The sequence below is a fragment of the Meriones unguiculatus genome, chromosome 9 (assembly GCF_030254825.1).
Source record: "Meriones unguiculatus strain TT.TT164.6M chromosome 9, Bangor_MerUng_6.1, whole genome shotgun sequence".
Classification (NCBI taxonomy): Eukaryota; Metazoa; Chordata; class Mammalia; order Rodentia; family Muridae; genus Meriones; species Meriones unguiculatus.
The window spans coordinates 49,651,646-49,675,766 of NC_083357.1; the positions used below are offsets into that span (position 1 = coordinate 49,651,646).

The following is a 24,121-nucleotide window of genomic DNA, read 5'->3' on the forward strand; positions in this document are numbered from 1 at the left end:
TGTGTGTGTGTGTGTGTGTCCACTAATAGAATCCCCAAACCACTAATTATGCTTAAAATGTGTGTTAGAGCAACTGAACACTTTTTTCTCTGCCTCGTGTTGTCTTACTTCTCCAATGACTGTCTCGCCTCTCCCGGTCCCCAGCCTGATGCATCCGTGTAGATTGTGGTAAGTCCTAGATCTTAAGAAAAGCAGAAGTTTTCCAGAGAAAGGGGATTCCTTACCATTGCGTCTGGGCCCGCCTCACCCCGAGGCTTCTCAGAACATGATACAGAAGCCAGGCTCTGAACCAACAGTAATGGCAGTGTTCATTGCTCCGCATGAGTCTTTAAGACTCTGCTAACCTCCTGGGACTGTTCTTTGTAAACGTGTCTTGAGAAATTTGCCACAAAATGGAGGAAATACCGATAGCTATTCTGATAAGTATTAAACTGGGCTGGCATCGGGTTCCATGCTCCAAACCAGTGTGCTGACCTCTGTCCAGGTCCCAGGAGTCATTTGTTAGCATGGCATTCCAACACTAGCACTTATTTCTACCTCTTCTGCCGCTGAGGACATTTGTGATACATAGCATCATATGCGTTATGGTACAGTTGGGTTGGAAATGAGCTCAGGAGCAGTACTGGGCCAGCGTGTCCTGGGTGTGGGGCCTGTAGTGCAGCCTCTGGGGGAAGTGTGCATGTTTGCCTCAGTGATGTGAAGTTTCAGTCAGCGAGGAACGGGGTTGAATGGAAATACCCGTGGCCATTTTCTTCCTCTAGATTAGCTTCTAGGTAAAAACACAAGCTTGAGGAATCCCCTTGGAAATTCTATACAGGGCAGAAAGAAATGCAGAAGTGGAGATAAAGAGTGAAGCACTCTTCCCTTTTCTGTCTGCCTCATGGGATAAGGATGGAGGGAAATCGATCGGTCTCCTCCTCCAGACGACATCAGAAAGAAAGGCAAGCTGCTGGGAATCGATGGGGCACTTGCCCAGCACACGTGAGCCTGGCCAGCTCCCTTCCATTCCCAGCAAAAGAGGAAAAACAAAACAAAACAAAAGTTCCCTACTTTGGGTAGCTCATTGCTTGAGAGTCTTGAAAATATTTTAACGTTGGCTCTAAAATGAGTAAACCCAATTGTAGAAGAAAGAGCTGGATCGCGTTGCAAGCACCTAGTGGTGTCAGTGTTTGTACCTGTCACAGGTTGGAGGCTAATGTGAAAAAACGTCAGGCATTTTGGAATGCTGACCTGAAACTTGAGGCTGAAGGAGGGGGTCTTCAGGCCACCCGGCTGCCTATCACTGCATTCTAGGGCGCTCAGAGTGCAGGAATCCTCCCACCCTCACCTTGAAGGCAGGCTAGGAGAGCAAGAGCTTGCCAGGTGGGAAGCAGCAGCTGGGAAGGACAGTTCCACACTGCATGGGTCTCTAGATGGTTCTGGACATTAATGGAGGCCTTCCAGAGATTCTCTCCTCCTTGGGCACTCTCCCTTCTTTCAGCTTTGTTTTGGGGAATGAAAAGAACAGCACTTGTCAGCATTTGGGTGAACTGAATAAATTCCTTTGCTCTTCTATGCAGTCCAAATAAACCCCCGGTAGGGTGGTACCCAGTGGACCCACATTGACCTACATACATCACGGCACCCTGTGTTTGGAAGGAGAGTGATGAAAACTTCCTTACACAGTGCTGGTGCCCAAGGCAACGAGGGTGATGCAATGCTCTGGGGAGAGGCAGAGCATTGCCTAATAAAGTAGAAGATGGAGCATGGTCCCAGCACTTGTTCTGAGACATAGGCTGGGGCTCTAGAACATTCTCTGTTGCCTTGTGTACAGGAGTTGTCCATCAGAATCAACAGGAATAGACAAACTATAAGCACACATAGAATAGATGCCTCTTTAGTTTTACTCTTGGGGTGCTGTGGATGGAACCCACATGTTAGGAAGGCAAGCCTCATCCTCCCCCGCCTCCATGTGTACCTTAAAAACACCACCCTGAGAAACAAAACTAAGTCACGTGAGAATGATACCATGCAGCTGTTTGGTTAGAAATGTGCAGAGAGTGATCTCTTTCACTGAGGGGCATAAACTGGGGGCCGGTCTCAAAAGCCAGGATGTGGTTATTGCAGAAGGTGGGTGTTGTCGTTAGGAAGACAGTGAGCAGGCGCCCATGCCTCATCTTATCACAATTCTCCGGGAGCATGTATGTCTTCCACGCGTGCAGTCTCTCTGTGCTTGCAGCTGGATGGAAAGTGGCTCTCTAAAGTTGAGTTGCACAGTCAGACATGCCTCTTGTCATTCCAGGGTGGTGGGTTCTCCTTCATTTTGATTCTGCAGCTCTGGCCTCTCGCTGAAGCTGTTTCAAGTGAACTGGAGTGACCCAAATGCACAGGACCCAAGACTCCCCACGCCTTGTATTTGTTGGGGTACAGTGTGTGGTGGCAAACCCACTTTGTCAGCCGCTCTAAGTCTTGTTACTTTTGGAGTCTGGGAAGTGGACCGTGCCAGCTGACCAGGCCAGCAGGGGGCGCTTCAGCCTCTGAGGCCCAAATCCCAGGGGCCTAAAGGACAGAGGGTTCCTCCCTGTGGAGCCATGAAGACCATGATGAACTTTCAGATTCCTTTTTCAGCCTGGCAAGGCCCATCCTTAAGAAGGAGGTCAGACAGTCCTTTCAGGGAAAGATCTAAAACCCAGACTGAGGTGACGTGTCTGGTGGGTTGCTTGTCTGAGCTTGTCACCGGGAGCAAGGTGCACGGGGTGACAGTGTATATGCATGGATCTCCATATAGGAACTGGGCTCTCCAGCTAAGAGCTAACAATGGGCCCTAGTGCTGCTTATGCGAGAGGTGGCCTTACAGATAGCAGGCCCTACAGGGCCCTCCCTGAAAGAAACAGCCCAGGAACGAGCCCCTGAGTGGCAGGTTCCAAAGGGACATTGCCAGTCTAGCCAGCGGGAGTCTTGGGGAAATGTTTCTTTTTCCTCCTATCTGTCTTCCCGAGAGTTGAGATGCCCAAGATACAGAGGTCCCCAGCAGGGAAGTAAATCTGAGATGAGTTGTCAGAATATACCACTAATGATTTCAGCCCCGTGCCCAGACACACACACAAATTGGCTGGCTTTCTAAGCACACACACACACACACACACACACACACACACACACACCAGCTTTCTTCTTGCTTGGCGGTTCACATTTGCAGAAACCTCTAGGGCCCCACCTCAGCAAACAAACCCATCCTAAGCTGTGTTTCATCAAAGAATGGCATTTCCTACAAACTCATTAAAAGCTGGAACAAGGCCTGACTTGCAGGCAGGTGATTCCTGACAGCCGCTTCCCACTCTTTTAGTGTTTAAACACACTGCCACCTCCTGATCAAATATCCAGAACCCCCTCCCTGGCCTTTTCCTTGGGTCTCCATTATCCTTGCTGTCTCCAAAACTCCGGGTGACGTGTGGGGCTGGTGAAGAGAAGGGGTACAGACAGACTGCAGGTCTCAGTATTTGTACCATAACTGCCTTTTTTCAGGACCCATGCCTATAGGATAACTTGGTTGTACAAAATCCATTAAAATATTGTAGTGCATTGGCAAGTAGTTTGTTTTAGGTGCGCGTGTGTGGGGTTACTGCTTACAAGAAGTTAGAACAAGCAATGTTAACAAAATTGCCTTTGCAAAGAACTCACCTGTGTTTTCTGCCTTTCTCGCCATGCAGGAAGGAATAGTATCTCCTAACGACCTGGACCTGGTCATGTCAGATGGGCTGGGCATGCGCTATGCATTCATTGGACCCTTGGAGACGATGCACCTCAATGCTGAAGGTAGGCCTGGGCCAGAGCTGGGGCTCTGTGGTGTTGACTGTTTCTTCGAGCTTTATTATCTGCTACTTGGGAAGTTTTTGTTTGTTTGTTTTGTTTTTGTTTTGTGTGTGTGTGTGTGTGTGTGTGTGTGTGTTTCGAGACACTGTTTCTCTGTGTAGCCCTGGCTGTCCTGGACTTGCTTTGTAGACCAGGGTGGTAGCAAACTCACAGAGATCAGCCTGCCTCTGCCTCCCTGAGTGTGGGATTACAGGTGTGCACCACCGACCCTGGCTGTGCCATTTCCTCCTAAACAGAGCAATAACTGCAGTCTCTAGAAAGGGACTCAGACAGAGCAGAGGCACAGAGCACTGTGAGCTGAGTGTAAGTCTGCGTGGGCTCCGTGAAGCTCAGGGCACAGGATCCTGAGGAGTCCTTGATGAAATCGAAAAGGAACAAAGGGAAGTGCTGTGATGGGGACCTTGTTAGGTATCTTGGAAGAGAGGCTGTAGCTTCCTTGAGGTGTTGAAATTGATTACAGAGCAAAAAGGAGGACAAAAACACCAGAGAGTGGTGCCAAGTGGATCCCAGTGATGCTTATGGGGCCATCCTCTGTCTACGCAGGTGTGCCTGTGGGTGCTTCCACAGAGCAGTGGGATGGCCTTCCCGAAGGCTAGGAGTCACAAGGCCTTCCAGGAGAGGCCTGGCAGGGTGGGGCAGGCCAGACAACTGTCTTGGAAGCTGACTTCAGAGGCCTGGAGAAGTCAGTATGACCTGGTAATTCCAAGAAAGATAACTTGGAAGGATAAGAGTGAAGCAGATTTCCAGTGATCCAAAGATGACCAGCTGCTGAAGCCCATACCAAATTAAAACACAATGGTGTACCAAAATCTGAAAGATGTTACCTACCCATTAGCTATCTCTTGCCATTAAAATGATTGTAACTTTTTTCCCCCCATTACATAGCTCTCACTAGCCACAAACCCATTATCCAGCTGCTGAATTCTGGGACTTTAGGATTGAGCCATATCCAGCACAATGGGAAATAGTATTTATGTTTTCTTCTTTTCCTTTTTTCCTTTTGTTTTGCTGGGGAATCAAGCCTAGAGCCTTCTATATGCCTGGCAAGCACCTCTCCACTGAGCCTCGAGTAACTTTTATTATCTTTTTACTGCTCTGTTGCTGGAAACTCATACAATTACTATATGTTACTTTAACAGAGTCCTCATTAAGTGGTAAAAGAGACATAGAAAGAAAAAAGGAATGTTACCTGGAGTGTCAAGACCATATTTCACAAGCGATATTGAGAAGTGAGATTTCCTGGGAGGCCAGAGGGGTATGGATGGTTCCCATCATTTTGTTTGGTTAGGTTTGGTTTGGGGATAGGTCTCCTGATACTGATAATGTAGCCCAAGTTGGGCTCAAACATCAAATAATCCCACGTGCCTCTGCCTCCCTGGGTGCTGGGATTACAGGCGTGTGCCACCGTGCTCTGCTGATGCGTCTGTTTTTTGAGTGGGTAGGCAGACAGGAGTGTGTGTGACTGATGTGACAGAAAGAACTTCATCGTAACTGGTGCTAGTGGTCCAGGAAGGGAGGGCTCATGCCCTTGGTAAATTAAAGGAGTGAACCCATTACACCAACTCTGCAATAATAGTCCAAACACTGAGTGTTCCTTAAAAGCTAAGAGCAGCCAAAGGAAGGAAGGAGCCTCCCAGTGGCTGCCATGCTTGTGTGAGGATAGCCATTGAACACAAGAAGAAAATACCAAGAGGACGCCTTCATACAAGTGGGATAAGAGTTTTAAAGTATCACTGGAATGGTTTCAGATCATTTTTGATGTCTTTTCAGCCAGACCTTATGAGTGGGGAGCATAGCCAAGCATTTGAAATGGACATGGATTCTGCCTGATAACCACCATATTTCTCTTTCTTGAGAGAACTGAGAGAGGTGAGGCATTGTGAGGAATCGATAGGGAGAGAACTGAGAACAGCTTTGAGTCTCAAACAAACAGAAACAGAAGCCGGTGGGTGACCCCAGGCATTCCAGGATCAGTGAGGTTGCAGACAGGAAGGAGGCCACAACAATTTTTCAGACAAAACTGATATGATAAGAAAGCTTAATTGGCTTAATATGATAATAAGAGTCGGATGCAGTTTTCAACTTCTGAGCATTCCAAAGCCTAGAGCTAGAAAGCTAGAAGATCTGGCCGGGAACCAATGGCCCCTATTATTCTGGTGTCACCCAGAATCTATCCAGGTTGGCGTGGGGAGGAAGTTTCTCGGTTTTGTTGACGCGGCTTTTATAAAAGCACTGGTCTTGGGCCAGCAGGAGTTTTTAGTCTTAAAAGCTACCAATTTCCCAAAGCACGTGCAGATACTTTAAGGTTATTTAGCTATTTCTAAAACTTGATGATAATTCTGTTGGAGAGAAAACACCAGGGCAGGCAAGCTGTAAAGACTGGCAGCCACCAGGAGGAGGGGGAGAGCTGAAGAGGACAGTCTTGTCTTTTGAGTTGGGGTCAGAAGAGCCTGGGCAGTGAAGCTGGAGGCAGAAGGTTGGAGAAGCTTCAGAGAATGAATAAGAATTCTCAGAGTTCTAGGGAAAATCTCTGCAGGCTTTGGCCAGTATCTGAAAGAAAGAGGTAGAAAGAAAAGGAAGAGAATTGGAAAGGCCTTGTGGCAGAGGTGCTTTGAGAAGCTGGGGGTGGAGTTGGGGGAATTTCAACTAAGTAGGAACGCAGTAGGGGAGAGTGATCGCTCAGCCTGTCATCTTTTCTTTTTCAAAACATCCTCTGTGAAATATATGCTTTCAGGATAGAGCCAGCGAGACAGTTAGCTAACCTCCGCCCTGGCTTTCCCATTTGTTAGCTGCATGCGTGAGCTTAGAGCAACCACTTGACTCTGTGTACCTTGGTTTTCTCATCTCTTCCGTGGGGATGACAACCAGTTCTGGCAGGGGCGGGTGGGAGTGGGGGTATGTGTGAAGAGGCCACATGCGAGCACAAGGAAACCACATGGAAGGCAGTTGTCTGGGTGGATTACGTGTGTAACCCATGGCCTTTTTGTTTATTCTGTCTTTATGTGGTGGTGTTGCTGGGCCGTGGAACCCAGAGCTCCGGGCACGCTACACTGAGCTACACATCCACCATTTGAGTGTTATCTATATTCAGCTTGTTGTGTTTAATTTATTACTCTTCCAGCATTTGTTTTTGTTTTGTTTTTAGTTTTCTTAATTCTCCCCAAAAGGTTGACCCAGGCCTGAGGGAGAAATCCAGAGTAAGTACAGATGAGGCAGGTTTTGATTGCTGGAGACAGGGAACCTTAGAATCAGGCCTGGTTTGTTTCTTTGCTGAGCCTCTGGGCCCTGCCCTGTCCCCCAAAGCTCTTTGGACTTTGTGTCTTGCTGTCCCTGTGGAGGGCCAACATCTGAGAATCTTGCAACCCCGGATACCCCTGAATTGGTTGTAGGCTGGCTCCTTGTCTTGTAGATACTTACCTAGTTTTTTTAGCAGGGAGTTTTGTTCCTCTGTGTCAAGCCATCGTTGCTGGTGGGAACAGCTGAGCTGAAAAGGGGGGGTCGGGGGAGCTGGTGCTGGAGTGGGCCCTGTTACCATGATAATTCTGTTCTTGGAGGACAGTCAATATTGTCATTCTGTTTTCGGGCCCTTCTGACCTGTTTTCATAAAGCCTGTGAAACTTTCTCTCAACTCAGGTGAATCCATGTAGGTGGGGGCTCATGGGCTGGGTCAAAACTAGACCCCTCCGAAATAGGTTGCAAGCAGGGCTTTCCAGGAAACCCAGTGTTGGGAGGCATCATTCAGGTCTGGATGGTGGGCCATGTTTCACCCCGTAAAATCAACAGGCAGGAGGGCTTGGTAGAGGTGCTAGGGTTTAGGAAACCCCATGTTTTACCTGAAGGGTCTCACAGATTGAGAACTATGATTCAACAAGATAAGCTAAATCTAATCTTGAGAATCAACCCCTGCTGTGTCGTCTTTGTCCATACAAGCATCTCCCAAAAAATTAGGCCCATGGGCCAGAGAGTCCAGAGCAGGGCTAAGAGTCCTGGCTACTATTGCAGAGGATCTGAATGTTATTCCCTGTGCCCACATAGACTCACAACCACTGCACAGACGCAGCAGCCAAGACACCAACATGCATTAAATAAGAACAAATAAGCCTTTAAAAAAAGATTAGGCTTAGCTTCTGCCAAGCCAAGCTTTCCAAGGGCTGTGGAAGAGCAAAGCTCATGCGGACAGGGGACACGAAAGCACAGAAGGAAGGACAAAGGGAAGGTTGGACTGGCAGGAGAAAGGGTGGCGGTAAGCTAACATGGTAAAAGGGTTAGGCCAGGCTTTTTCCTTTCTGGTAGAATTGCTATTTTTAGAGAAAATTTCCACTCAGGCTTTTTTTTTTCTCTCTCTTTCATGTAGAGAAGTCAAATTCTGTTGCACGGGGGGAAGGTTGTGAGTTGTATTATAAGCAGTTTTGCCACATTTTATTCAATGTTGAAGAAATAAATGTCCTATGGGAATTGGAGAGATGGCACTTGTTTCTTTTGCAGAGGACCAGGATTCGGTTCTCAGCACTCACATGGCAGCTCAGAACTGTTCCTGGTGCCCTCTCCCCAACTCCACACACACTAAGCGTGCACACACACATACAGGCAGGCAAAACCCTCCTTGGCTGATTAAATGTGCAGCCATAGTCAATTTTCCCCACTTCCTTCTGTGATGCTGTGGATTGTGGAGTGCTTGGGGACCAGCGTGTGGCGTTGTTTGGGAACAAGCATGGGACCTTTAAGACGTGGGATCCTGAGCCATCTCAGTTCTCCACCAAGCCTGAGGATCTGATTTGCTCCCCAGGACCCATGCAGTGGAAGGAGAGAGGCAGCTTCCACAACCTGTTCCCTGACTTCTACACAACGTGACACAAACACTCGCGCGCACATGCACACACAAATGTAACAAGTTTGTTTTAAAAGAGGTGGCGTTCATTTAGAAATAAGTCAGAGCACTGGGGGTGTGCCCTTGAATGGGGAGCTTGGGAGGCTGGCCTCTTCTTGTCTGTATCCTGGCTGTCATGAGGGGAGCAGCTTCTCTTCATCACCGTGGTGTTCTGCTCACCACAGGCCCAGAGCTATGGAGAAGCCAACCAGCTGAGCTGAGCTGGGACAGTGAGGTGTGGAAGGCTTGTGCACAGCATGGGTATGGCAGGTCTGGCGCTGGCCCTGCTGGTGGCATTGTAAGTGATGAGCACAGTCCTGAAGATAATTGACACACTGATTATCTTAGGGATCTTGTCAAAATGGTGGGAACTGACCAACTTTAATCATTTAACGTCTCTCTGATATATTCAACTCTGGGTCTCTTGCCCCTGTTCCAAATGAATACATTGCAGTTGTGGCTACGCTTTATTATCATTAGTGTGTGAATAAGCAAATAGGGAAAATGAAACAAATGCTTCGGGTTTGTTGTTGTTGTTTGTTTGTTTGTTTTGAAGGGAAAGCCATGCTTACCCCGTTTTCTGGTCTCTGGCAACTTTAATCCATTGGACAAGACTAAACGTTGCTAGGCATTTACAGGAACTTGCCAAGTTCTGGACTACCAAGTCATCACCTGTGCTGTGACAGCCTCTCTTTAAAAATTAGCCACGGACTAACTGCAGGTGCTAATGATCAGCATTAATATTTCACCCTTCAAAACAGTTTCTCAAGCTGGGTGTGGAAGGCACACACCAGAAACCCCATCATTTGGGAAATAGAAATAGGAGGGACTGTGTTCAAAGCTAGCCTTGACTTCAAGGTGAGTTTGAAGTCAGCCTAAACTATATGAGACCCAGTCTCGATGCATACACACACACACACACACACACACACACACACACACACACACACACACACACACATAGGGAGAGACAGAAAGAGAGAGAGAGAGAGAGACCCTTCCAAACAGTTTCTTTTATTAAAAAATTTCTTTGGTACACTGAAAAAGAAAAACTATTTGAAACAAATAGAATAGAAACCCAGACAATTTTGGCTTTTGTTTCAGTGTAGAACAATTAAAACTAAACCCTGGAGAAGCAGACTTTCTTTTTGAAGAGTCTCTAGTGCTGGTTTTTGTCTTAGGTCAATCAAATACAGCCTCTACAGGGTAGATGGGAGCAAGCTTTGGGGTCTGTGCAACTTCTGCAATTCTGTGTTCCAGTGACCTGGTGCTGAGGTTTTGTGGCTCTGGAAGAGAAGGGCCTGGGGCTAGCTCAGTGGTAGAACTCAAGTCCAGTCCCACAAAATGGGAAAAAAGCAATGGGCACAGTCAGCACAGCCAGGACTTACAGACGCTTTGGCCCCAGGCATCCTGGGCCTGGCTTCCAGCTTATCTTGTCTCTATCCCTCGCCTACTCTTGCAGCCCCGAGGCTCAGCATGTAGGGGAGGACGAGGAGGGAACTGAGGGGCCTGGAGCAGGTGGCTACACTTTGGAAAGGTTCCCAGGCTAGACCAGGCTTGTGCTTTCCTTCAAAGCTCACCTGGGTTCCATGTCTAATCTTGGCTGCAGCCCACACGGCCCTTCCTCATCCTCACTTATTCCACCAAAACCCTGCAGCAGGGAAACTGATGAGCCTGGCGGGGCTGGCACAGCCTGTGCGCAGGGGGTCAGGCCGGCCTGGCTCTAGCCTTCCTTAAGAAAGTGTCAGCAAGCACAGCCTCCGCTCTTATAAATACCAGATAAAGTGTAACCTGACCTCGAGGCGGCTTTAAGAGTGTGATAAGGAGGGAGGGACTTGAGTTTTGACATCTGAGGTTCAAAAAATAATGAATTGAAGGCATTCATAATGATTCGTGCCTGGAGTGCCAGCACTTGGGAAGCTGAGGCAAGAGGATTACCATGAGTTTAAGGCTATTGTGAGCTACAGGGTGAAACTCTGTCTCAAAACAAGGAGGGAGGGGAAGGAGATGTGCTTATTTAGCATTCATAAGACCCCTGATTCCATCCGAGTGGCACGTGCCTGTAATCCCAGCACTTGAACAGTGCAGGTGGGACCAGACCTTCCAGGTGGTCTATGTAGCCTGGGCTACACGAGCCCCTGTATCAGAAAGAAAGAAAAAGGGCGGGAGGTAAAAGAAAAAGGAAAAAAATACACTGAAGTCCAGCATACACTTTAGCAGTACATGGTTGAAGGAAATATTTTCTACACATCAGAGCATGAGCACTACTGACTGAAGACCCCAGAGATTCACTGATCCAGGACCCCTGGGATGCACTGGCTGAGGACCCCTGAGGAGCACTGACCCAGGACTCCTGGGGTACACTGACAGAGGACCCCAGAAAGCTAGGATAATAGCTCATGATGGCAAGGTGCTCCTGCTTGCCCAGGTCAGAGTTCACCTCTGCCCCTTTTCCAGGACAGATCCTTCTGCAGAGGTCTCAGTTTGGAGTTAGAGAACGTTGGCACTGACGTGTAAGTTCCCATTTTCATGCCATTTCAGGTATGGTGAGCTACTGTGACAGATACAGTGAAGGAATGAAGCGCGTCCTCAAGACTTTTGGACCTGTTCCAGAGTTCTCAGGGGCCACAGTGGAGAAAGTTAACCAGGTATGTGGACTGTCCAGGAGCGTGCCAGCTGGCACACACTGGCTGTCTCCCTCCCGTGCCACCTATGGGAGGGGCTTGGTCAGTAGCAACAGTCTTGACCCTTGATCCTGAAGGCTGCTTTTTCCTGACTGCCATAGTCGACCCTGGTCTCCAGGATACCTTAAGGGCAAGGTGATGGCAACCGGCAGCTCATGTTGACTTGTCTGGGGGGACTCTCAGGACGCCTGGAGCTCACACTTACTATGGAGTTTGGAAGGAGTATACACAAGGCTGGCATAAAAAGGGAGGCAGTTACACTCTCGGCAGAATAGGTCCTCTGCATGTGTTCTCTGCTTTTTCTTCCCCCTTCCCTCTCCCAGGACATGTGCATGAAGGTTCCTGATGACCCGGAGCACTTAGCTGCCAGAAGGCAGTGGAGGGACGATTGTCTCATGAAGCTCGCCAAACTGAAGCACCAGGTGCAACCGCAGTAAACTTGTCGTAGTGCTGCCACCACTCCCTCCTGGGAGGCTCTCTTAAGTGAGAGGCTCTCTGTCCAGTCTCTGTGCAGCGTGGAGCCGCCCAGGACGCTGGCCCGGAGATCGGTCTGCTCCCCCGTGTGCCGCCGTGGACAGCTGGAGAGGCCAAGTGCCCTCTGGCCGCTCCCGCCTAACCCCGCACTGGGCTGTCAAAGCACTGCCTGGGTTCTGAGGCCTGGGGTTCCTGCCACCTGGGCAACTGAAGATTTTCACCTCTTCTTTCCAGTGTGCCTACACACGCACCTCCAGGCGGTGACTGCAGTTTCCTGTTATCAATCTACTTTAAACATATTTCTGTAATTGTTTTCTAATCCCCCTCTGAGTGTCCCAAGACCCTGCGTTATAAAGCAATCACTTTCAGTTTATTCTGAATAAAAGTGTTGATTCCACAATGACGGTCTGTTTCTAGACACACACACACACACACTGAATGAACGAATGAATGAATGAATGAATGAATGAATGAATGAATCAACTAACGAACAGTCCTCTAGTTTGGGCCAGTACATTCCCAAACTAGTTCAACGGTGCCCTGTGATTCTCAGATCTGTTTAAGAAGCACTGTGGGCTGCCTAACCCTTGAGATTTCCACGTCTGTAGTTTGTTCCCGGCATAAGCTTCCAGAACATTCTGAGGACCCCAGTACGTGTGACTCTCCATGGGAACTCTGGTTTCTGGGTGCCATCACAGGGCTCCCCAACAGCTCCGGCAGGGCACTGGCCTTGCCGTCTTGGGTGGTGAAGATCTCGGGGTCACATGGTACGGAGCTGTGTTTCCTCCGGGTGGAGGCTGCTGTGGTGTGGAAAAGCAGCAACCCTGCTTAGGGTCCTCCACTCAGAGGTGGTCATTTTTGCTAGCTTGTGAGCCTCAGTCAGTGCAGCCCTGTGTCCTTAGCACACATGGAAGATCTGGGGTTACCACGCCCAACAAAGTGACCATGAAGCAGGCTCAGTGTCCCAAGGACTCACACTGATGCACACTGAGGCCCTGCAAGGGAGGCTTCAAGGATGGGAGCCTCCAAGCATGGAGGTGTCAGCCAGCGCCTCCCGTCAGAGGAAGAACATGGAGACACAGCAGGCTTAGACTGGCTCAGCTCACAGAGGCCCGTGCTAATGGTTAGACATCTCTCTCCCCAGCACTCTACCGGTCTGGGCTGTTACACGTTCACTCTGACAGCATCTGACAGCAGAAGGGACCAGACTGGATACAAGCTTGCTGTTAGGCTGGGAGGTGATGGCTTGGGGATGCCTGCAAGTAGGAGTGGCCTGTCATGGCTGTGAAAGTCAGTGAGAGGTGTGTGTATGGGGGATCTGAATGTGCTGTGTTTGAAAACCCCACCGGGAAGATGACGTGACAAGATGGAAAGGAAGCGGGGAACCCTGAAAGACCTTGTCCTCTTCCCCTGATTGAGCCTCAGGTAATCCTGGAGCTCCAGTGACTCAGCCCCTCTCCTGATCTCATTGCCTCATCCAGCAATGGGGGTGGGGTAGGGCTTGCTCCTCCCTGCAGCTGAGGCGCTGCCCCTCTTCCTTCAAGGCACTCCCCAGTGCTGTTGCGCAGTCTAGGCTTGGTTCTCAGGGCCACCTTCCTTCCTGAGTGCTGAAAGCCACATAGTCCCCAGGCCCTGCCTGAGCTTCCTGTGACCTAGCTAGGCATGGCACATGGGTAGATCCCGCTCGCAATCTGCCTGGCTCTTGGCATTGATGAGCCGTGAGAGTCCAAAGGCTAGCCATGTGCACCACTGGGCCTGAGACTGCATGAGTGACCCCTAGGAGTGCCAGGCAGGGGGGCTCACTCACGACAGCATTGCTGTTGTGGGACAGAAGGTGGTGCCACTTGGTTTTTGTTGTGTGTCTAGGTTATATTTCCGCACTTTCGTTGTCATGTCTTCCTGGGTGAAAGCCGGGCATGTTCGGAAAAATCCGAAGCATCAGAACCTAAGGGATTTGGTCAAATGGGGATCAAAAAATATTTGGAAAGAATTTCAGAAAGTTTCAAAAAAGCAACATGTACAAACTTTCTCCCCCCACCATTGTCAAAGCTACGGAGCATGACAACCATTCCCACAGCACTTACATTGCACCAACTCTTATGAATCATCTAGGGATGACTTACAGTATGCAGATGGATGTGCGTGGGTTTTTTGCAAATACAGGGCCATTTTAGGTAAGGAAGTTGAACACCTGTGGACTTGGAACCCGCAGGGATCCTGGAATCAATCCTATGGCTGCCCAGGGAGGGCCTGATACATGGCAGAAGAGCTCCGTGGCCTTATGTAGCTGTCATAACATGTGGTAAGGAATTGTTAGGTATGCAAATGCTGTCTCTCACCTAATGGAAAATAACGATTAGACAGTTCAAACCCGAGAACAAATAGAGGGGAACACAGAGGAAGATGGTTCTGGAAGCAGCTGGAAAGAGTCAGGATTTGGTCAAACATGAAGCTACAGGGGAGACTGGGTGAGACCAGCCTCACACAAACTGAGGAAACACATCTGTCAGGGGGATCACACTGGCTGGGCATTTCTGCTCCCGACTTGGCAGGCTGGCGGCTGCTGTGAAAGAGCCCGGCTGCTCTGGTGGGCCAGTGGATGTGTCGTTCCTCATATCCTTTTCCCCACCCAAGAAGGACCCACCACCTGGGCTGATGGGTCCAAAGCTGCAAAGGAGAGGATGCCACTTTGCACATCATTTTCTGTCTGCCCAGCCTCCTCCATCCATCTGGCTTTGCATCTCACAACCTTGACGTTTCTGAAGAGTCTGAGTCTGGGTTTATCTGATGGTTTTGTTTTTGTTTTTTTCAATGAGTAGACTGGCATCTGGTTTGAGATGAGACAAAGTGTCCCCCTTGGTCATAGTTGGGGTCTGTGATGCCTGAGTAATATTGCTGGGCCATCATTGATAGGCTTCATAGATAGATTTCTGTATTCCAAATTGCTATTATATATATATATATATATATATGGGAGTTAATCAGAAGGACCTGCCCAATCAGATATCATCCTGACTAGTTTCTGAATCATTTTCTTGGGGTTTCAAAGCCATAAATCTCCATCAGCATGATGAATGTCCCCAGTGCCTGTCCCAAAGCTCCCAGGCCAGTGCGTGGTGACTGTGCATGGTTGCCCTGTGTGGGTTGCTGCCAGTGGAGTGCCTACAGTTTCTTCAGCTTTAACCAAGGACCGAAAGCTTGCTGTAACTGCTTTGAGACAGGGTCTCACGTAGCCTAAGCTGACCTTGAACTCTCCATCCTCCTGCCTCCGCCTCCAGGAACCATGCCCGGCCTCCTTGTCTCCATTCTAAAAGCCACAAGTCTGTAATCGCAGAGCTCCAGAGCCTGAGATAGGAGGATCACTGAGCTGGGAGAACAGTTTTGTCTCCCAGTAAGTGTCAGTGGCCACCTTGAGATTCCACCTGCAGCCTCAGATAGACTCAAAGGTCTGGCGGAGGCAGCAATGGGAGCTGCTCTCCTGTGCTGCAGCCACCTTCACCAGGAGGCTCATTTTTGGTGTGACCTTGCCTTGTACCCTGCATTTAATGGTGCCTTTGTCATTCTGCCCTTCACAGTGACGGCGCTAGCTAGTGGCTTTGAAGCCAGCTGAGGTGTGGCCTTGAGTCTCATTAACCTTGTCAGAGAGTGGGCCTTTATGGAAAACCACAGGAATGACCAAGACTGTCCTGTTAGGCATCACAACTTGTTAGAAATTTACTAATTTTCAGTGGATTCATGTAACAGTTATTGAATATCTATTGCATGTCAAGGCCTATTTCAAATGTTGAAGATAGAGCCATGAAGGAAAGAAAAGCCAAAAGGAAAGAAAACCAGAAAACTCTGCCCATATAGACCTTACATTATAGTAAACAATACAAACACAAACAGACAAATCAGTCAGCAAGACGTAGCACCTGTCTTGCTGACTGATTTGTCTGGATAAAAACAAAGCAAGGGGCCTGTGGAGTGGCTTAGCAGGTAGAGGTGCTTGCTGCCAAGCCAGACAGGCCGAGTTTGATCCCAAGGACCCACATGGCAGAAGGAGGGAACTGGTTGCCACAGACTGTTGTCTGAATGCCACATTCATGCTGTGTTCTGCAGTGTGAACACATACACACAAAAGAAAAGAAAAAGGGGTAAATGAAAGGGGTGGAGGGAGAGCTGTGTATGTAGAACAAGTTCATTTTGGGAGTTGGCTCCTCATAGCCACGCTCTCTGCTGTGTGGGAAGGCAGCCCTCTGCCAAGGAGTTGAATCTTGTGCTGAGCTCACCATTTTTCCCTCATCTTGGGTCTCGCTCTGAGGGGAACCTCATGTTCAGATTCAAGGGACACCTTACTACGTACTACAGCCTGGGCTGGGAGGGAGGGACCTCAGTGGGAGCCGCCAGGAGGCCCCAGGACAGTTGGGGAGTGGGCCAGGAAGATTAGAGATAGAGACAGATGAGGAAGAATGTAATTCTTTATTACAAACAATAATCTGTGGGACTCAGAGTATGAGGGCACGCTGGAGCTCAGGCTAGTCTCAGGGTCTGATGTTTGGCTCAAGACACATTCTGTGTCTTCATCACGCAGTTGCGGATTCTAATGAGAGGCCATACTTGACCTGAGAGCAGATTCCCTGATACAGCCAAGATGCCTAAGGGGACATTAGAGCACTGTGGAATAGATTGGAAGATTAATGTCTCCCAGCTCCAGCTGGTGGCTGGCTCGGAGAAGTCACAGGACACAGTGACTAGAAGCCTGGGCTCTGGGGACAGACTGCCTGCCCTCTGCAGCGCGTAGCTTTTAGAAAGCCGCCCACCCTTCTTCCCTTACTTCCTGGGCTCCAGCTGTCTTACACTGCAGTGAGATGTTTGCATGATTGTTACGGTGTGGGGGGCTTACGATGCAGACCCAGGAGCTAGCAGGTGCGGGCCACCGAGACACGGGGACGGCCTCAGCAGCGCGCGGGCGCTCATCGTTTTATGTGTTGTATGGTGTGAATGACCTGTCCCCAGCCTGCTAACACTGCAGGAGGTGACCACTGTCTGTGCCTTGCCACACACTCGGGGAGACTCTGGGAAGGGCAGTGGGTCCTTCTCACCTCTCACTGGCAGCAGAGAGAGTGAGGCTCCAGGTCTGAACATCGTATCATCCCTGGCAGTGTCGCTTCTCAGGGTCAGCACCACAAAAATCATCCAAATGAAGAGGAAAGGAATTTTTGCAGTGTTGGCGCTTAAACTGCTGTCCATGCGAGGCAAGTCTACTATCGCTGAGCCACACCCCCAGCCCCGGGAAACTTGTGGTTGTGACTTTCACCTGGGTCTGAGTAAGATAGACCACAGGCTGGTTGGCTTAGTCAGCCATTGTTTCTCATGATTCTGTGGGCTGCGTCAGATTCTGAGGTAAAAGTTAACCAGGTTTGTCAATGCCACACCTCAGCTTTAAAACCAGCACTTTAAGCTGTCTGGAAAGAAGGCTGTGTGTAGCTAGGACTCCCAGTGTCTTAGGGACATCTGCCGTTCTCTTCCCAAATCTTTCCTGCCAAAAGCCAATGTAGAAGGGAAGGGAGCCAAGGCCTGTGAAGGACCTTTTCTTCCCTGCTCTTTGTTTTCCTGGTGAAAAGGTGCCCTCTCACCCCCCACATCTCTGGAGGTGAGGTGAGGAGGCCCCTTGCAGAGCTAAGCTACCTCTTTTGATTTTTCTTTTGGCTTTTGACTTTCGGCATTCTTTAATTGTTCCTGTGAGGTGCGGATGTCACCTCTTCATCCCCTCTCTGTCACTCTCCAGCAGTCTGAGGTGGAATTCACTTTCCCAACTAGAATGCTGGCTTGCCCACCCTTAGGTGGGGGCATCTATCACTGAACCTGGACATCCATGATTTGGCTAAGTTACCTGGCTAGTGAGCCCCAGGACCTCCTGTCTCTGTCGTCCAGTGCTAGAACTGCAGGTCTGCACCTCCCGCATGCCTGGCTTTAGATGGCTCGGTTCCCTTCACTTGCTCGACAAGCACTTTGCTGCCTGAGTAACATCCTCAGGCCTACCATCGCTCCTTTTTTGTTTGCTTGCTTTGCATTAGGACCTTGTGGATACTAAGCCAGTGCTCTACCACAGAGCTACACTGGAGCCCTGACCTCAGTTTCTTAACAGGAATATGCAGAGGGAAATGTATCCTCTTTAAGTATTTGGTCACCCAGAGGTATGCTCAGTATGGGAAAAGTGGGTAAGATGCTGACTCCTTTTATTTCTCTGCATTTCCAGTGTGAGTTAGTAGTAACTAGCATGAAGGTGATCAATGAGGCTTTTAGATCCATTAGCAGTATTATAAGCTCAGGAACGCATGCTTTAATAGGTGTGGCTAAGACTGAGGGATGCGAGCATCGTCTATTGAGACTCTTGAGATTTTTTTTTCACACAACTTGTTGGTTTGAGAGCATCTTAGACTGATGATATGTCACTACTGGGAATTTTCAGAGTACACACTTTATCCTTGCAGTCTTTTATATTTTCTATGCCTTTAGGAGAACATATCTAATACCTATCTCTATATAATATGTATATTATATATTATATTCCTGTTCTTGATCCAAATTTCCAAGACGGTCATTACTAGGAGTGGCCAGAAGTTGAAAAACTAGTCATCAGTTTGTTTAACAAGCCCTCGTTGAGACTGGACCTTGCTCAGATTCTCTGAACTGAGGGGTGCATCAGTCACCGGGGTGTTGAGCTCGGCAGCCGCTGGGCAGAAAAAGGTACTGTTCAGGTGGATTGGCAGAGACACCTCCGGTGGGGGGGTGACAAGGGAAGTAGGGAAGTTCAAACAAGGACTCAGACACAGTGAAATGGGAAAGACCTTCCCTTCGCGCTGATATCCATCCGAGGCTTCGACTCAACAAGCGAAACAAAACAGGCTAAGCAAGCGCCCCTCAACTGAGCCACTCCCCGCGCTAGGCTCTCCTCTCCCGGAAGGAGCCGAGTCTGCCTCCTGAAGTCTCGCCCGCGGCTGGGACTGTCGCTGTTGTGATGTCCCTAAAATCTTCTCTTTGGTCCTTCACAGCGCTTCTTGAAAAGCAATAGAATTTAAAGCTACCCTTTAATGGGGAAAAATAACCCCCATACAAACAGAGCCAGGCGGTGTGATAAGAGGGCCCTGTGACAACAGAGCTGGTCAGTGTCACACACCCCCGCAAGCCAGCCCCAGGTTCTGTCATCCAAAGGTAAGTCCATATGCTAGTTACACGCAACATTTTTAGGGGAAATGGTTTCGGAGAAAACATGTTTCTGAAAATGCATTCTAGAAAACGAACATTTAAAAACCTTGGTATGGTTCTTTAACTATTAAAAACAAAGCCAGGAGCCCGGTCGGTGCAGTGGTAGACTCTGCAGGCCCAGATCTGGGGAGGTGGAGGCAAGACGATCAAGAATCTAAGGTTAGCCTGAGCAAGACAAGCCTTGTTTCAGAACACACACATACACAAGACAGACACAACAGTTGTTTAATATCAGCACACTCCACAGGGCTGGGTGAACAGAGAAGCCGGCTGTCATCCAGCTGCCGTGTCATAGATGACTGGCTACCGTGTACCCAGTTAGAGAAAAGAAGGTAAGCTAAAAGGACATAAGATGCCACATTATTTACTTATGCATTATATATTAAAGTAATAGTCTAAAACGTTGGGCTAAATCAAGTGAATAATTTTTCTTTTTCTTTCTTTCTTTACTTTCCTTTTTTTTTTTTTTCTTTTTTTAAAGAAAAGGTTTCTCTGTGAAGCCTCGACTGTCTTGGACTTGATTTGTAGACTAGGCTGGCTTCGAACTTACAAAGATCTGCCTGCCTCTGCCTCCCAGAGCGCTGGGATTAAAGGCGTGTGCCACCATGCCCGGCTTGTATAAATTTTTTCGAAATAGAAGACTGTCCTCTACAACTGGCCTGAAGGCATGACCCACCCTCCCGCGGTGTCAGGTCAGTCCCTCACATAGGCCACGCCTTTCTGCTATTGTGAATACTCTCTCAGCTCAGAGAATCGGAGAAAAAAAAAGTACAAACCAAGGGTTATGAAGCGACCTTGAGGGAGAGTTCAATGCACCTGGACATCTGTTGACCACACCGATTCTTCATCCCCAGCACCTAAGTCAGAATCTGCAGAGACAGGCCCAGGAATGCCAGCTGAGGTGAGGGAGCAGCTACAATTGCCCTGGTCACCAACAGCTCTCTGGAAATCTCTGGAGAGCAGGTTCTCCCTACATCCTGGGTGCCCGTGAGATCTTAGACAATGCTGGCCTAGGAAGACCTCCCTCCCTTCCTTCCTTCTTGGGGCTTGAACCCAGGGCCTTGTGCATGCTAGGCAAGTGCCCCTTTACTGAGTCACACCCAGCCTAGGAAGTCCTTTCTCAGACTGACTCAGTGTGCCTCGATGAGTCTCACACTGGGTTCTGAGTGTCACTTTGGTGCTGTCCATCACATCGTCTCTGGTCCTTGACAGCAATTCTGAAGTATCTGAAGCTCTGAGGTTAGCCTCAGAGCTCTGCTGTGTGGTCTTTGTCGTGGGGAGGGTGCAGGGACAGAGGACTGGTGACAGTAAGCAGTGCCCCTTTGGAATGCCTTATGTTCAACGAGGAAAAGGTGCTTCCAGCTGCAGCTGAGTCAAAGCGTCATCCTCCCGGGACGCAGAGACCTGGAGTTCTGACACACTTAGAAGGAAAGGTTATTTATTGATCACTGTGGAATCTGGTAGCCAGAGCCCTTGTTTTTCACTGAGAAAAATGCTTTGAACAGAAAGTTCACCTTTCACAAGAAAAGCTGGTTACCTTTGGCCATAAATGCACTTTCTCTTCTGCTTACCTACAGTAGATACTACAGAAGGTGTGTGCTGTGGCTTGAATAAAAAAGTGTCCTCCAGAAACTCATGTGTCTGGGGCATAGGTACCAGATAAGTGACGTTACCTGGAAAGTTCTCCAACAACTAGCAGCTTGCTGAGTAAGCCATCTCCCTAGCCCTGCTATCTATCTATCTATCTATCTATCTATCTATCTATCTATCTATCTATCTATCTATCTATCTATCTATCTATCTATCTTCTCTCTCTGTGTGTCCATCTATCCATCCGTCTGTCTGTCTGTCTATCTATCTGCCCGGATTAGCCTCGGACTTGCTATGAGGCTGGGGGTGACCTTGAACTCCCAATCCTCCTAGCTCTACCTCCCAAAGCCTGAGATTACAAGCATGCATGACTGTGTCCCACCTCCACTCAATGCTGCAAACTTTCTCTCTGTACTTTGAAAAGGGAAGTGATACCCTCCCCGCAGGTAGGTCAAGTTGTTCTCGCACTTCCCACCCTGCCCCAGGCCCCAGTGCTGGGATTACAAGGTCTGCACGCTACTCCTGACACACTCCCAGGTTCACTGTCCTCTCACTGCTGCCCAGGCCCAGGGAAGCCTCGCCGGTGGCTCAGTAGCCCCACAACTGTGTTTTCAGATCTGTCACTCAACACCCACATTTCTCCACCTGCAGTCTATCCCTTTGCTCCTTCCTCCATCCCTTCTTACAACCCCTCTACCCTATCTCACGGTTGGTTTCAATCACTTGTCCAGCAAACTCAGCATCTGGCACATCCACGGGTTTCCGCAGTCTCCGCCAGCGGCTTGTTTGCTTTTTGCCTGTGCAGTAATTTTGTAAGTTAGGTGTGTGCTTGTAGAGACTCTGAACTGCACTGACTTCCGTGTGAAGCCCCTGGGAGATCCCTGCTTGTAGGTGTTGCCATTCAAGCTGTGGCAGTCCCCTAGGTCTCCCTCTCAGGACGTGGCTCTGACTCCGAGGCACAGTCCTTCTAGTTCTTCAGGAAGAGCCTGCCCTGTTTGCCGAACTCTAAGGATGACTTGGAGTTGCACCCCTTGAGGCTACTGCTGTCCAGCATTGGGACACACACACACACTTGTTAAAATAGCTAAGACCATACAGGGAGCAATCTCCGTGCTTTCTAGGACTCCCTTTAATTTCCGTTTTCAGAGAGCTCTGAACTTGGTAGCTCCTTTCCCACCATCTTTCCCACACAGCTCTTTTCTTTCTGTTCAACCATCGTGTGTACTTACCGCTGCAAGAAAACCTGCTAGGACTATTTACACACACAGGTGGGCAAATTGCTGCTGCTCAGGATGGGTTACCAGGACTTGAACAGATGTTTGGTGGAAAGGAACTTCTAAATTATCTTGGCATCAGCTGGGGGTGATGGTGCAGGCCAGTAACCTATACACTTGGAGGTAGAGGCAGAAGAATTGCTGTGAGTGTAAGGCCAGCCTGAATTTGTTTCCAAACAGAGCTCTGTTTACACACAAACTGCATTTGTACATATTGGAAAAAAAAAAAAGTTTCATGAAGTACAAGAATGCTGGGTGCACTAGTTTGGGGTAAGTTTTCTTTGGATGATAAACATGGAACTGCTTGAGCAAATGACTTCTACTCTTTGGCTGTAGGCACTGAGCCTGCTGAGGTTAGTCTGTCAGAAGGCGTGTGGTTGCGTCACACAGACATGCCTGTCTTGGAAACAGGGATGCTGTCTGTTGGGTCTGAGTCACGGTTCCTGCCCAGGTGTGTTTTAAACTGCCTCAGAATTTCCTCTGTGTGCTCGCTGTTTTGTAATTACCTTTCTGAGTTGTGTTACCTCTGCAGTGAGCTGGGAGGGCTGATGAGGAAATGAGATGAATTTGGGTGGACTGGGCTGACAGTCTTTTTCTTTTGTAGTGAAAGGGCAGGGACAGAGGGTAAATGCTTGGTGGAATCGGGATCCAGAGAAATGAGACAAAGTTCACAGATGCTGTTTCTTTTAAATTTAAGTGTGTGTGTGTGTGTGTGTGTGTGTGTGTATGTGTGTGTGTGTGTGTGTGTAGCATGTAGGCCAGAGCACAGCTTGTAGGAATAGGGTCTCTCCTTCCACTGTTTGGATTCTAGGGATCAGCTCTGGCCATCAGCTCAACAGCACGTTGAGCTGGACCATCTCAAAGGTCCCTCCCCCCTTTTTTGGACAAGGTCTTTGTAGCCCAGGCTGGTCTTAAATTCTCCACAAAGCTGCCTCCAGCTCCTGATGGCATACCATTGTGACCAGTTATCCGGAGGTAAGGGTTCCATACTTGATAGGCTAGCACTCCACCAACTGAGCCGCCTTCCCAGCTCAGCTGTTTTTGATGTCGATTCTGGCTGATGGTGCGCCATTTGCAGAGATTTTTAAAACACTTTTTAAAAAATAAGTCTTTCAATGTAGTATAATTACAGTACATTTGGTTTATAATCATACCTACCATTTGTTTTCTATTTATCCATTTATTTGTTCATACTTCTTTTTTGAACCTCCATTATTTTGGAATTTTTAGATTTTTAATTTATGATTCCACCATACCCAAATAACTGTCTAATCATTTTTTTTTTTTAACTGCTCTTTCAGTGTTAGGTCAGTGGATAACATTGCTGCCCAGGCCTGATGACCTAAGGGTTTCTTTTTAAATTTTGTGTTTTTTAGATTTTTAAGAATTTATTTTGTGACTGTGTTTTGCTTGCTTGCATGTATGTATGTATGTATATGGAGGTCAGAAGAACCATCGGGTTCTCTGGAACTGGAGCTATGGGTAGCTGTGAGCCACGAGTGGTCTCAATCACATAGCCCTCTCCCTGCTGCTCTACCTGAGCTGTATCTCTGGAACCCTGACAAAGCTGGCAGGAGAGACCTGACCCCACAGAGCATATGTCCCCACACCACACACACAATTATTATTATTGTTATTAACTATTTTAAAAAATCAAACAAAAACATCAAAATCTTAAACTTTTGACATTGCCCATGTACTATTTTTTTTAAAAAAAATGATTTCATCAAAGTTTATCATGGGATAATGGGGGACCAATGAGTTTACTGAGTTTAATCATAGAGTGTGGGTGAGGGCTTCCTCATAGGGGCCACACAGAAAATCTTCACCCTGCATGGATGGCGGCTTTCCCGCAGCCACATAGGCAGTTCTCTTAGCCTTCCTCAGCCTACGCAGTCTAGGACTTCTGGAGACCGGAAGCCATGTGCAGTTAGGGTGGACTGCACACAGTGGCTGGGAGAAGTAGCTGGAGTCTCCTGGGAAGGAAACAGGTGATTGATGAAGATGGCGGCTGTCCTGCTCGGAGGACCGCCCTCTACACTAGACAAGCAGACGATTCTGCTCTTTCATGAGGACTGCAGAGTGTTTGCACTGACGGATTTCAAATCTATTTTAAATCTGATTCATGA

General features: G+C 48.6%; 1 protein-coding gene across 1 annotated transcript in view; it reads left to right on the top strand.

Moving 5' to 3' along the window:
• Cryl1 (crystallin lambda 1) overlaps window positions 1-12,277 on the top strand; it is a 109,521-nt gene extending 97,244 nt beyond the window's left edge. The window contains exons 6-8 of the mRNA XM_021639068.2: window positions 3,690-3,795; window positions 11,261-11,367; window positions 11,727-12,277. Coding sequence (XP_021494743.1) covers window positions 3,690-3,795; window positions 11,261-11,367; window positions 11,727-11,840 — 327 coding nt within the window. The 3' untranslated portion in view covers window positions 11,841-12,277. The remainder of the gene's footprint in view (window positions 1-3,689; window positions 3,796-11,260; window positions 11,368-11,726) is intronic.
• Window positions 12,278-24,121: the final 11,844 nt, after the last annotated feature.